Source organism: Carcharodon carcharias, chromosome 10, assembly GCF_017639515.1.
Source record: "Carcharodon carcharias isolate sCarCar2 chromosome 10, sCarCar2.pri, whole genome shotgun sequence".
Taxonomy (NCBI): domain Eukaryota; kingdom Metazoa; phylum Chordata; class Chondrichthyes; order Lamniformes; family Lamnidae; genus Carcharodon; species Carcharodon carcharias.
This window is the reverse complement of record NC_054476.1, coordinates 41,566,446-41,580,326: the sequence shown is the minus strand read 5'-3', so window position 1 is coordinate 41,580,326 and position 13,881 is coordinate 41,566,446. Positions and strand designations below refer to the sequence as shown.

The following is a 13,881-nucleotide window of genomic DNA, read 5'->3' as shown; positions in this document are numbered from 1 at the left end:
AGGGCCAAAGAGAATGGTGAAGGGGCAAGAAAGGCAACAAAGAAACATGCCTAACATTATAAAACTTTATGAGCTGTAAAGACTGGACTTTGGGCTAATATTGGAGTAACATTGCACTTTCACTTATAACACCTTATAATGTTCCAATGTCTCAATATACTTCATACCCATAATAGTGACCTTATTATTCAGGCAAATGTGGCAATCATTCTATACCAGCAATGACCCACAATAAGGGGTACAATGAATGATCTACTAATTGGTGTTTTTAATGATTTCTTTGAAGAAGGGGTATTAACCAGAAAACTGAGAGAACTCTTAGCTCTTCTTCAAATAATAGTGGGATCATTTATGTTCACTTCATTTATCAAAGCAGCTGGACAGGACTTTGCTTCAGTGAGAGATGTGCTTCAGACAACGCCACACTGTGTCAGTCTACATTTTTTTTCCCAAATCATGTGTGGGATTGAGCTCCACAGCAAAAGCTCTTGATCTGGATGCAAGTGTTACAAAATGAATCAATCTGATGCATATGTAATACATATTGAATTAGATCATACCTAGACTCCATTTACCTGCCTTTGCTACATATCCCCTGAATACCCCTTTCTTAACAAAAATCTATTGATCTCAGTCTTTAAAGTTTCAATTGATCTAGCATTCAGTGCCAGATGTGAAAATTCACTTCCAAATGGCCTAATTTTATTATTCCCAGCTCAGAGGAAATAGTTTCTCTGCACCTACCATATTGAATTTCTTAATGATTTTAATATAGCTTGATTGGATCCCCTTTCAACTGGCTGAAGTCAAGAGAGTACAAGCCAAGTTTATCCAAGCTGTCCTCTTTAAGTCCTTGTATCATTCTGGTGAACCTGCGCTGTAAACCCCTTCCAAAGCCAACACATCTTTTTTGAGGTACGTACCAGAAACTGAAAGTGGTAATCCAGATGGGCCATACACACATTCCAACAATGCTGCTTGATAGTTGTCAGGATTGGTTTACTCCACTGCTTAGATATACAAAAAAGTTACACAGGGTGAACTGTCCTGCAATTTTCTTTTTCTGACTCTTCACCCAGATAGCCTACCAGTGATGGGGATGACTTTCCATGACAGATGCGCCCTCTGTCCCTTTAATTATAGACATAACATCAAAGTACTTGCACAACTGCACCATCAATAGTTTAAGAATGAAAAGCTAGAGTTCCTGTCACACAGCTTCTATCAATGTAAATTACTGCAAATTTGCACCGCCAACTATTACTCTCAGCAGGTTTCCCCTTATATGAACTTACTTGTCCCAATCATTTGCCACCATTTCTTTTTGTATCCAGTTTTCTACCCTCATTTCATGAAGGTAGTAAATCATGTTGGGGTAAGGTAGTTGTTTGGTACTTTGACAAGTGACCATTCTTTATTCATGAGCTTGATAACTAAGTGGAGACAACTATTCAAATTGTTTCCATACATTCTATCATTCCCACAATATCACTGATAGTGATTAAGATGGGTAAAATATGTCCGATCTTTTTGACCTTCCCTTTATCCCAAAGCGCTGATGTAAACTGTAATGCAAACTGCTGATCTTGGTGAGATCAGGAAGCCAAACACAGGCTTGGCAGTTTCCTGATTTGTATGGCTCACTACTACAAGATGCAGCAACTTTGCCATTAAGCAACAAGTTGAACTCCCACCTATTTAAAAGAAATGATTCTGAACCATCATTAAATCAAATTTATTCATATATTCATTTGGTATCATGAAATGAAACACGGTACCTTGTTGTTGAATTTTTTGTTTAATATTTACATATATGCAACCTTTTCCCCTGCAAATTTCAAAAACGTGTCTATGCTCCCTCTTCACGTCTTTCAAAATAGCTTTCCACTGTGCTTTTCACTTTGCAAGTGTCCATGCAGAAATAACAATGAAATCCATTTGTTTTTGGCAATAAAATTCATTCTGGCAGTGCTCAATTCAGACAAAATAAACTCATTTTACAATTGATCCAAAAATGGTAAGAATATCACATTTTAATTTCAGATTCAAAAATAGATCAGTATTTTAAGGTAAATTATGAGAGAACCAGGGAATTGGTCCTTTTTCTTCTGAAGTATTTGTAGTCACCATTGGAATATAATATATTGCAGCTGAAAACAGGCTAATAAAATTAAACACATTTCACAACACTGCAAAATTGCTCTGAATAATTGCATGTTTTGTATAAATCTATTTTAATACATTCTGATTCTAAAATGCAGCAAATCAGCTTTTCATGGTATATGTATAAAGTGCAATACCATATATAATGTTTTTTTTAAAAAAATTAAACCTACTTCACACACTTCTGCTGTGTTAAGAAAAACTTTAGTTTCCAACATCTGAGTCACCAAACTTTCACCGTGAATGTTTCTGTATGCTTTAGGTTTTAGAAAAATAACTTCCCTTTTAAATACTCAATCCAATATTTCATTATAGTCCTGCTTCACTGTCTACTATAGAAAATTCATCTTTGTTTTTAGTACAAAAAGCAAATTGATGAAATTAGTTTCATTTCTGGCTGGTTAGTACAGGTTAACTGCAATACAGTGTTGCTCTCCATCGGTCCAGCTTTCTTGCAATTTTCTTTTCTTGTTCAATTCTTTGCTCCTTTTTTTTTAGTGTTCAGTCAGGGCTTTGGCTAGATTGAGGAGAACAGAAAGAATTCTTAAGTGAGCCTCACCTCTTCAGTCACTTAAAACAATGTCATAAGTTTGTTTAAGAAAACAAAGGAAAAGGAAACACTGCTCAGCCCATTAGCCTTGCTGTCCTTCCACAGTTCAAAGTACAAGGTGTCTATTTCCACCATCTCCAGTGATGCCAACACAAAACACAACATCCCTCTCATCAACTTTCAGCATTCTGAATGATCATTCCATCTGTGACACCATGGTCCACTCCTCAGTCCCTCTATGATCCTCACCCCTTGCCTGGGTAGCTTTCCATGCAAGTGCAGGCGATGCAACACCTGCCCTTTTAACCTTTCTTTCTCCTCACCATCCAAGACCCCAAACACTCCTTCCAGGTGAAAAAAGCTATTTACGTGCATTTGTTTCAATTTAGTATACAGCATTCACTGCTCATAATCCAGTTTGCTCTACATTGGGAAGGTTAAACACACTTAGGGTGAACACTTTGCAGAACATCTCTGCTCAGTATGCAAACGTGACCCTTAGCTTCTGGTCGTCTGTCATTTTAATTTCTTACCTTGCTCTCATGCTGACCTCTCTGTCCATGGCCTCACCCAGTGATCCAATAAAGCTCAAATGTAAGATTGAGGAATAACACCTCATCTTTCAATTAAGCTCTCAACAATCTTCTAGACTCAATACTGAGTTCAATAATTTCAGACCAAAATCTTTGCCCCAGTGTATTTCCTTTCTTTGCAGGTTCTGGTTTTAGTCTCATTTTTCCCTCCCTTCTATTTTCAAATGGCAGCTGTTCATCATTCTGCCATTCACACCTGCTCTAGTTATATAGTGTTTCTTTATCTGTCCCAATCCCAGCACCACCAAATCTTTTATCATTTAATCTCTCCTGCTTTCCACCGGATCACAGAACTTCCCATTTGCTGTTTTTTCATCTGCCACTAACACCCCCCGATTTTCATTTGCTTAAAACATGTTACATTTCTAACTTTTCCAAGTTCTGACGAAAGACCATTAACCTGAATCATTAACTCTCTTTTTCTCTAATGATGCTGCCTGACCTGTTGAGTAGTTCCAGCATTTTCTCGCCTCCATCTGTGTCAAAATGGAGGTGGGCAGGAATTATAAATGGCAGGTGGGACCTGATTCTGGGGTTCCCGCCCATATTCCCAGCATGGGATAAAGTTGCAGGTAGTGAGCCAGCACAAAGTAATCCTGCCTTTGCCTACTCCAATGCAGGAGTGGACATTTCAAGCTCCCCCCTCCACCACTCACATCCTGCTATTTCCATGATGTCAGGCCATTTGGTAAGAGGCATCTTTCCTGGCACATCAGAGGTGTCATGAACTAGGAAGAAGTCTGGTGTGGAGTTGTAAACCTTTTAACAGGTAAGTTCAAAAGTTTTTTTTAAATTCATTCACGGGATGTGGGCTTCGCTGGCTGGGCCAGCATTTATTGCCCATCCCTAATTGTCTGTGAGAAGGTAGCGGTGAGCTGCCTTCTTGAACCACTGCAGTCCATGTGGTGTAGGTACACCCACAGTGCTGTAAGGGAGTTCCAGAGTTTTGACCCAGCAACAGTGAAGGAACGGCAATACATTTCCAAGTCAGGGTGGTGAGTAACTTGGAGGGAAACTTCCAGGTGTTGATGTTCCCATCTATGTGCTGCCCTTGTCCTCCTAGGTGGTAGTGGTCGTAGGTTTGGAAGGTGCTGTCTAAGGACCCTTGGTGAATTCCTGCAGTGCATGTTGTAGATGGTACACACTGCTGCTACTGTGCATCGGTGGTGGAAAGAGTGAATGTTTGTGGACTTGGAGCCAATTAAGCCGGCTGCTTTATCCTGGATGGTGTCGAGCTTCTTGAGTGTTGTGGGAGTTGCATTCATCGAGGCAAGTGGAGAGTATTCCATCACACTCCTGACCTGTGCCTTGTAGATGGTGGACAGGTTTTGGAGAGTCAGGAGGTGAGTTACTCGTTGCCAGATTCCAAGCCTCTGACCTGCGCTGACAACTTCATGGCCAGGATTTTACAGCCTCTCCCACCCGGCAGGATATTTAAATGGCTTGCCGCATCCGCCGGGGAGACACACTGCAGTGGGGCCATAAAACCCTGGCCCATGTGTCACAATGCAATGGTACAGGATAAAGTTAAATATGTTTGTAATACAATGATTAATAATAGAGCTTTGTTTAGAAAAGGTAAGTGATGTTTAAATTGGCCAGCATTGTGAAAACGTTCAGGTGCATTGAAGTATTTTATCGAGTGGGATAAAGTGTTCTTCTGCATTCAACATTATTGAAATTCAGGTTTAATTTGTCAATTTTCCCATGATTTAATCTCTACTTTGATTGACAGTCCAACCATCTGCTGAGTCTTTGAAATAGATGAAACAGATGGCTGACTTTTTATTGATAGTCTAGCCATCAGTTAAGGCTTTGAAGCAATGGAATAGATGCCCATCAAAGGTTCAAAGATTTTGTATTCAGGTCTGAAAGCTTTGTTGACAAAACTGTGCAATGGAATCCAATTATGAATGCTTGTCTGAGCTTCAAACTCACTAATGAATTCAGCTTAGCGGAGTTTGTTGACACAGCTGTGAAGGGGACTGAGAGCTTTGTTTTGGTTGACATTTTTATGAGCAGTTAATATGATAATGTTATATGTAAAGGCTTTTTAATGGCTGTTTGTTTATTTTGAGTTTCATGAGCACTTAAAAGGGTTATTTTTTTCAAGTGGCATTTGAGTGGCTGTGATTAGCATTTTTATGAGTAGTTAAGAGGATTAAGGATTTTTGAAGAAGTTTTTCAATGGCTGTTTATTTTTGATAGTTTCATGAAGATCACAAAGACTTCCCAAATTTTATTATCGGGTTCACGAGTTCCGTTCTTAGCAGATACTGGATAAGTGGGCATGGGAGGATATGGGGGGAGGGGGTGGGTGAGTGGGGATATGAGGGTTGGGTGGACTGAGGGTGGGTGGAGTGTTAGGGTGTCTAACACTCATGTTCAGAACTGGGCTAGTATTCCAGTGAATGGGGGTGGGCCTTCTAACCTACCTGCCTCAGCATCTGTTCATCTCTATTCCCTGCTTGGACCTGCTTCTGGAGGTGGCAGCCCTGACTCCAGACTGTCCCGAACATGAAAATAGCATAGGTAGGCTCCACCAGGCAGCAGGTGGGATCATGACATTGGGAAATGGTCTACCCTACTCTCCTAATCTCCCAAAATAAAATTCCACATAAATAATTTCCATTTCCCAAAGGTCATTACCTAAAACTTCAAAATATCTATCAATCCCTCCATTTCCACTGTTCAACCCCTGCCTCAACTGATCATTAGGAGTAGGAACCATGGCAGAGTTTTGCACTTTCTAGTCTAGTGTAGTGGTGGACAGTTGTCACATTACTTCAAGCTTTGGTAAGCTGATTCAGCCGAGATCAGTAATCAACCTTAGGTCCTTTCTGGTCTGTATATACCATTCACAGAATCACAGTTTGAGATTCTGATACTGTATTAATATAAAAGAGTAGCAGGTTAAACATTTAGAAAAGCATAATAACATTATTATAGAGACATTTTGAAAAATGTAACAAACTTTGCCATTTTATTCTGGCTATTCAACCAAATACTACTCATTTTCTTATGGTTTTCATTAATCTAAACTCCTTCTGATTATGGTTCTTAATAACAGGTCAAATTGACAAAGTTTTGATCTAAAGCAATATTTGGTTATCCTTTCTGAATGTTATTTATTCTTCAGCTGATATCCCAATGACCTGAAATTCCTTTAACAGCTGCCGCGAGACCTTTTTAGGAGCTCAAATTTCATCATTTTACACTAGAATCATTTTTAAAACTCAGTAAGTGCTGTCTAGTTTCAATTAAGAGAAACAACTAACTCTAGAGTGTGTGCCTATGTATATATTATCGAATACTATATATAGGAAGGGATTTGGTGTAATGTTATTTTGTTCAATCATCACCAGATGGCACTGTTACTGAACTGAACTTTTAACAAAAATTACAACTAAACTATTGAATGTACAAACATCAAATCATAAATTAGCTCATAGACTTTCATCTTATGTATCATTTAAAGAGCAGTAACCTGGCTGGGTTAAACTTCCCTTTGCATTGCAGTGATTAAACATCCTTAGTTGATATGAAGAATTCAGTTTGATTTCTGAGTACTTGGAGACCCAGGATCAAAAAGCTGGGAGGAGGGGAACTGATTCATGTTGAGACCCACTTGAGTTTTGTCACAGGTATTAATGAGGAAGGCAGCATAGGCTGTGTAGGTAATGTCCTGCAGTGCTGTCTTTCCAAGGGGAATTGACACAAGTCTACGTAGCACCGCTTGATGCAGGGCTACGCAAATGAACATCTTCATGATTGAAACAAAATTAACAGACAAATATCTACTTTGCTTGTTTATAAAACTTACAACATGCTGACAGAATCTGATTCAAAATGCATCATGTGTCACCTGTGTAAGCCTCATGATAAAAATGACATGTGATTCATCTGTCTCAGTTGTGTTTTCAAGTCAAAAAAATTAGCCAAACACTTTTCATTGAGACGTTGACTCTAAAGCACATACGATATGATATTAAAAACAAAAACAGAATTACCTGGAAAAACTCAACAGGTCTGGCAGCATCGGCGGAGAAGAAAAGAGTTGACGTTTCGAGTCCTCATGACCCTTCGACAGAACTGTCGAAGGGTCATGAGGACTCGAAACGTCAACTCTTTTCTTCTCCGCCGATGCTGCCAGACCTGCTGAGTTTTTCCAGGTAATTCTGTTTTTGTTTTGGATTTCCAGCATCCGCAGTTTTTTTGTTTTTATCTCTATGATATGATATTGTTTTTCCTTTCTTTAATTCTTGAGATAACATTAACCAGTATGGCCAAAATTAGCATTCTGTGTTCAGTTTTCGTTATTATACATACAAAAAAAATTGTACATCAACATTAAAAGCATTACAAAGAAGAACAGCAAGACTGGTCCTCAGTGTATACATTAGAGAAGCAAATGATCAAGGAGGAAACAATTAAGCTGGGGTTGGAACTTCAAAGAACATTAAATGGTGTGGATAAGGTAAACCCAGTTTGTTACGAACATATGAAATAAGAGAAGACTACCATTCAGACTATCGAACCTGCTCTGCCATTCAATAAGATCGTGGCTGATCTGTTGGTGTTTCAAATTTCACATTCCCATCTACCCACGACAACCTTTCATTCCCTTGCCTAACAAGAATCTATCGACCTCTGCCTTAAAAATATTCAATGACCCTGCCTTCACCACCACAGAGGCAAAGAATTCCAAAGTTGCACAACCCTCAGAAAAAATTCTCCTCATCTCTGTCCTAAAAGGGCAACCCCTAATTTTAAAAGAATATCCCGTGGTTCTGGACTCATCCTAAAGGAAACATCCTTTACACGACCACCTTGTCAAGGCCGTTCAGGATCTTATATACTTCAATTAAGTCACCCTTCACTCTTTTAAACTCCAGTGGAAACAAGCCCAGTCTGTCTAACCTTTCCTCATAAGACAACTTGCTCATTCCAGGCATCAATCTAGTAAACCACTTCCAACGCATTTGCATCCTTCCTTACGTAAGGTGACCAAAACTGCACACAATATCCAAGACGTGGTCTTAATGCCCTGTATAACTGAAGCATAACATCCTCACTTTCATGTTCAATTCCTCTCGTAATAAAGAATAGCATTCCATTAGCCTTCTTAATTACTTGCTAGACCTGCAGACAAACTTTTAGTGACTCATGCACTAAAATACATAGATCCTTCTGCACCTCAGGATTCTGCAGCCTTTCCCCATGTCAGTAATACTCTGCTTTTTTGTCCTTCTTGTTGCTACTTTCTTGGCCTACTTTCAAGCAAAGGACCAGAGTCTTAGAGGCAAACACAATATTATTATTATTCATAATATTATCATTATTCACAATACAAGTCATGATAGAAGAGTAAATGTGCTGGTGGAATAAGCTTTGATGGGCAAATGGTCTTTGTTCCCCAGTTCTCTGGCTCTCTGGCTGTTCTCAGTTTATTATTTTCCTGCATTTTACATTTTATGATGTATTTAGCTGTGGTGGATTACTGATACAGGGTTTGAGTGATGCCAGATTTTTTTTTTGCTGGCTCACTTTCCATGCTTCAGAAATAAAAAGTATTCCGTACTATGTATTACCTGGGCTCCTGGATGTGGTGCAACTCCCTGTAGTCCCAGCAGTGACCACCACGCTCTGGCCATCCAATTGACTGACAGGTCTCTAAGGCAGGACTTCCTCCCAAGATTTTTCTTTATTTTTTCATGGGCTGTGGGCATTGCTGGCAAGGTCAGCATTTGTCACCCATCCCTAATTACCCTTGAACTGAGTGGCTTGCTAGGCCATTTCAGAGGGCTGTTGAGAATCAACCATATTGTGGCTCCAGAGTCGCATGCAGGCCAGACCAGGTAAGGACAGAAGGTTTCCTTCCCTAAAGGACATTGGTGAACGAGATGGGTTTTTGCAACAATCACTGCTACCTTCATGGACACCATTACTGAGACTAGTTTTATATTCCAGGTGTATTGAAGGAATTCAAAGTCAAATTCCACCAGCTGCTGTGATTTGAGCTCGTGTTCCCAGAGGACTGATTACCTTGGGTCTCTGGATTACTAGCCCAGCGACATTACCACTATGCCACCGTCTCTTCTTGCGATAGGGGCAGAAGTCTAACCTTAAAGCAATTAGTGTTGATCCCAGTGTTAAATTGCTGCTGTCGGAATCATGGATAGATTCTCCCCAAATATTTTAGCTGATGGGGGGAGGGGAAACCATGTTAAAGCCCAGTGGCTTTAAATCTCAATCTAAAAAGGCACTTCCTCACAGCAAGAGGAAGAACTCAGAGGTCAAGTCACTCTGTGCTATTCTCATGCAGTCTGTCACAGAATCCTGGCAGAGCTTTCCATGTGCACCCTCTGGTACGAAGTGTCGAGAGAATTAAAAGGGGAAAGGAAATAACTTGCACAACAACTTATACAAGGTTTTCCCTCTCACATGTAGATTTGTAGGCTGGCCAGCATTCTGCTCACTTCCCACGGTCGGGAGGGGAACGGGGTGGTTGAGCAAAGTAGAAGATTGGGGGTGGGGGTTGAAGCAGAATTGGTTCAGTATCAAGTGACAACTAGCAACATAAAACTCAAGGTCAGAGAAACTGACAGGCCAGGGGGTAGATAAGTGCCTAAGGTAAGTGGGTAGGATTTGGGGAATGGGGGTGTCCTGGGGCAGTCCGGAGGAGGTCGTGGGGGGTGGCCGCGATCGGGAATCGGTGGGGAGTGGGGGGCTGCGGGTCCAAGGTTGGGGGCGGAGGTCAGTCAAAGGTCCTGGGGGGGAGGTGTTATGGGTGAAGGGGGAGGGTCCTGGAGATCCATCAGGCGATGTGGGGTGTCGGAAGTCGGGCGATGGGAGGTGTCAGAGGTCAGTGGGTGGGGGGCATCGGAGGTCATGGGTGCTGGGTGTTGGAGGAGTCCCATGTGTGGGGTAGGGGTGGAGGTGGGGCGGGTCGAGAGTGTGAGGGGAGTTCCACGGGGTCGGTTTGGGTCTTTACAATAGTTGCTCAGAAGTTAGAAGAGGTTTTAATTCTTCTAACTTTTTCTGGGTAACTACTGGTATAATCCTGGCGGAACCATCCGAAGCTTGTGATTTAATCCGCATTTTTGGATGGTGCCCAGCACAGTGCAATTGTCCTGAGGAAGTGTGCACTTCTGGGCAATTGCTGTGCAAATCCTTACCTGGGAACTTCCCAGAGAGATTCCCCCACACATCTTTGGGGTAAACCCCCAAATCTGACGCTGGGGAGCATGGAAGTTATGGGCCATTATCTCCTTTATAAGTACTATGTTTCAAATCTTTCCAATGACTTTACAGAATATTTTTGAACTTACAAAGCAAGGTCAAATTAACATTCATTTTACATTCACTTCACAAAACACAAGTTTTGAAGTGGCTGAACATAGCATTAACTGTTGAGTATTCCTGGAATAGATGACAAGGATCAGCTGATGACACCATTGAGAACGTGATAAGAACATAAGACATAGGAGCAGAAATTAGGCCATTCGGCCCATCAAGTCTGCTCCACCATTCAATCTGGAGTGCAAAGGGACTTGGGAGACCTAGTCCAGGATTCTCTTAAGGTTAACTTGTAGGTTGAGTCGGTTAGGAAGGCAAATGCAATTTTGGCATTTATTTCAAGAGGACTAGAATATAAAAGCAGGGATGTGCTGCTGAGGCTTTATAAGGCTCTGGTCAGACCACATTTAGAATATTGTGAGCAATTCTGGGCCCCATATCTCAGGAAGGATGTGCTGACCCTGGACAGGGTCCAGAGGAGGTTCATGAGAAACTTATCAGTTTCTCAACCCCATTCTCCTGCCTTCTCCCCGTAACCTTTGATCCCCTTACCAATCAAGAACCTGTCTATCTCGGTCTTAAATACACTCAATGACCTGACCTCCACAGCCTTCTGTGGCAATGAATTCCATAGATTCACCACTCTCTGGCTAAAGAAGTTTCTCCTCATCTCTGTTCTAAAAAGGTCTTCCCTTTACTCTGAGGCTGTGCCCTCGGGTCCTAGTCTCTCCTTCTAATGGAAACATCTCCTCCACGTCCACTCTATCCAGGCCTTTCAGTATTCTGGAAGTTTCAATCAGATCCCCCCTCATCCTTCTAAACTCCATCGAGTATAGACCCAGAGTCCTCAAACGTTCCTCATATGTTAAGCCTTTCATTCCTGGGATCATTCTCGTAACCTCCTCTGGACCCTCTCCAGGGTCAGCACATCCTTCCTAAGATATGGGGCCCAAAATTGCTCACAATATTCTAAATGTGGTCTGACCAGACCCTTATAAAGGCTCAGCAGCACATCCCTGCTTTTATATTCTAGTCCTCTCGAAATAAATGCCAACATTGCATTTGCCTTCCTAACCGACTCAACCTGCAAGTTAACCTTAAGAGAATCCTGGACTAGGACTCCCAAGTCTCTTTGCACTCCAGATTTCTGAATCCTCTCCCCATTTAGAAAATAGTCTATGCCTCTATTCTTCCTACCAAAGTGCATGACCTCACACTTCCCCACGTTGTATTCCATCTGCCACTTCTTTGCCCATTCTCCTAACCTGTCCAAATCCTTCTGCAGCCTTGCCGCCTCCTCAATACTACCTGTCCCTCCACCTATCTTTGTACCATCTGCAAACTTAGCCAGGATGCCCTCAGTTCCTTCATCTAGATCATTAATGTATAAAGTGAAAAGTTGTGGTCCCAATACTGACCCCTGCGGAACTCCACTAGTCACCGGCCGCCATCCTGAGAAGGACACCCTTATCCCCACTCTCTGCCTCCTGCCAGACAGCCAATCTTCTATCCATGCTAGTACCTTGCCTCTAACACCATGGGCTCTTATCTTACTGAGCAGCGTCTTGTGCGGCACCTCGTAAAAGGCCTTCTGGAAGTCCAAGTAGATAACATCCATTGGCTCTCCTTTGTCTAACCTACTCGTTACCTCCTCAAAGAATTCTAGCAGATTTGTCAGACATGACCTCCCCTTGATGAAACCATCCTGACTTTGCCCGATTTTATCATGCATTTCCAAGTATTCTGAAATCTCATCCTTAATACTATGCTCTCTACTTATCTTTTTGGCTTAATTTTAAATACTAAATAATTTTATGGAAGGAGCTACAGGCTTAGTGCACAGTGCAAATCTAAGATTGTAATCAGCACAATGGACCAGTTAAAGCAGAAAAAAAAACAGGTTAAAAATGTTAGTTCTTACTTTGCTGCTTTGCTTAGACAAATGTGTAGTGGAATCCATTGCTAAGAGGGGAGTGAGGAGGGGAAGTTGCTGAAGACGGATGGACTTGCTGTTGAGCTGAAAGGGATCACATACAGAGAGACAAGGGCACAAGTTGTTAAAGACAAGGGTTAACAAGAAGACAGTGACAATTTTACAATGTTAGCCAGCCTGTTTGTGATTGCATTCTTCATTTTCTCAGACTGTGCTTGGGTAGCAAGTTTTTAATTCTTTTAATGACATTCTGTCCGCATGCAATAATCACAGAGCTGTAATCAACATTTATGTAAAAAATAAAAGATACCCAGGAGTGATCATAAGGCAATATTCTTTCAAAAGTATTAAATGATAGGAACCACAATAAAACTCAAGTAAGTCATACTGTCATCAGAACTTCTGGTTTTTTTTCTGAATGTATTGATTCACATTGTATACAGTTCCACAAGCACTAGTAACCCTCCAATGCCATACCCAAGTGGACTTTCTTCACATGTAGACAGTAATTGTCATCAGGCTGCTCAACCAAAAGGGCATCACAGCTGATCCTAATTGCATTTTCATCCAATGTCTGCACATACAGCTTCTTACAGATGTCACTGGTCAGGATCAATTTAATTTAGTGGCAGAAATAATGAGATGTTTCTGTACTGAGCAGAAGTGTATTAGCATCTTAATTCCTTTTAGACAGCTAAACTAACCATAATTCGATTTATTTTATTGCGGTGCAATGGAGACTCAACATGGCAGCTTGGAATGGTGGGCACAGGCCTGATTGCAGACTTTCCTGTGTTACTGATTCCAGTCTGGTGCTCTGAAGAGGGCCAGATAAAGGCTAGGCTCCTGCTTGCTGTGCGTGGTCTGGGGAGGGAAGAGAAATGCTGGATAATTACCAAAAGCCTCTCATGCACCTCCTGGAGACTAATTTGGCAGTGGTCCAGAAACAGCAACCTTCCCTGTACTCCCAAAGCTTATATGTCTTTGTAGGAAAGGAACAGTGACTGCAGAGGGGAACCAGGGGATGAACTGGCTTCGAGGAGCTGATGTGACCAAAAGTGTGGAAACAAATTAACTGAGCCAGTAATAAACACAGGGTGCTTCTTAACGTATTTTACAATGATTTTACAATGGGCTGAAAAGTGGCAGATGGAATTGAATATCAGTTAGCAAGTGGAACATCTTGGTTAAAAGCAAAATAGGATTAAAAATAATAATTATACTTTGAATTAGATAAAAGCGGAGATGTGGAAGAACATTTGAAGGATTTAGGTTCACAAGACATTAAAAACACACCTCAAATTGATAAAGCTGATGGAATACTGAGTTGTGGAAAGAGGCAC

General features: G+C 41.3%; 1 protein-coding gene across 9 annotated transcripts in view; it reads right to left on the bottom strand.

Annotated features, from left to right (window-relative positions):
• Positions 1 to 1,719: 1,719 nt before the first annotated feature.
• Positions 1,720 to 13,881, bottom strand: part of plekha7b (pleckstrin homology domain containing, family A member 7b) — a 518,153-nt gene continuing 505,991 nt past the window's right edge. For 8 of the 9 annotated variants that reach the window (XM_041197491.1, XM_041197494.1, XM_041197498.1 and 5 more), the window contains 2 exons: positions 12,527 to 12,622; positions 1,720 to 2,680 (listed from right to left, as the gene is read on the bottom strand). In XM_041197491.1, coding sequence (XP_041053425.1) covers positions 12,540 to 12,622 — 83 coding nt within the window. In that variant the 3' untranslated portion in view covers positions 1,720 to 2,680; positions 12,527 to 12,539. The remainder of the gene's footprint in view (positions 2,681 to 12,526; positions 12,623 to 13,881) is intronic. The other variant, XM_041197492.1, reaches the window with a different exon arrangement.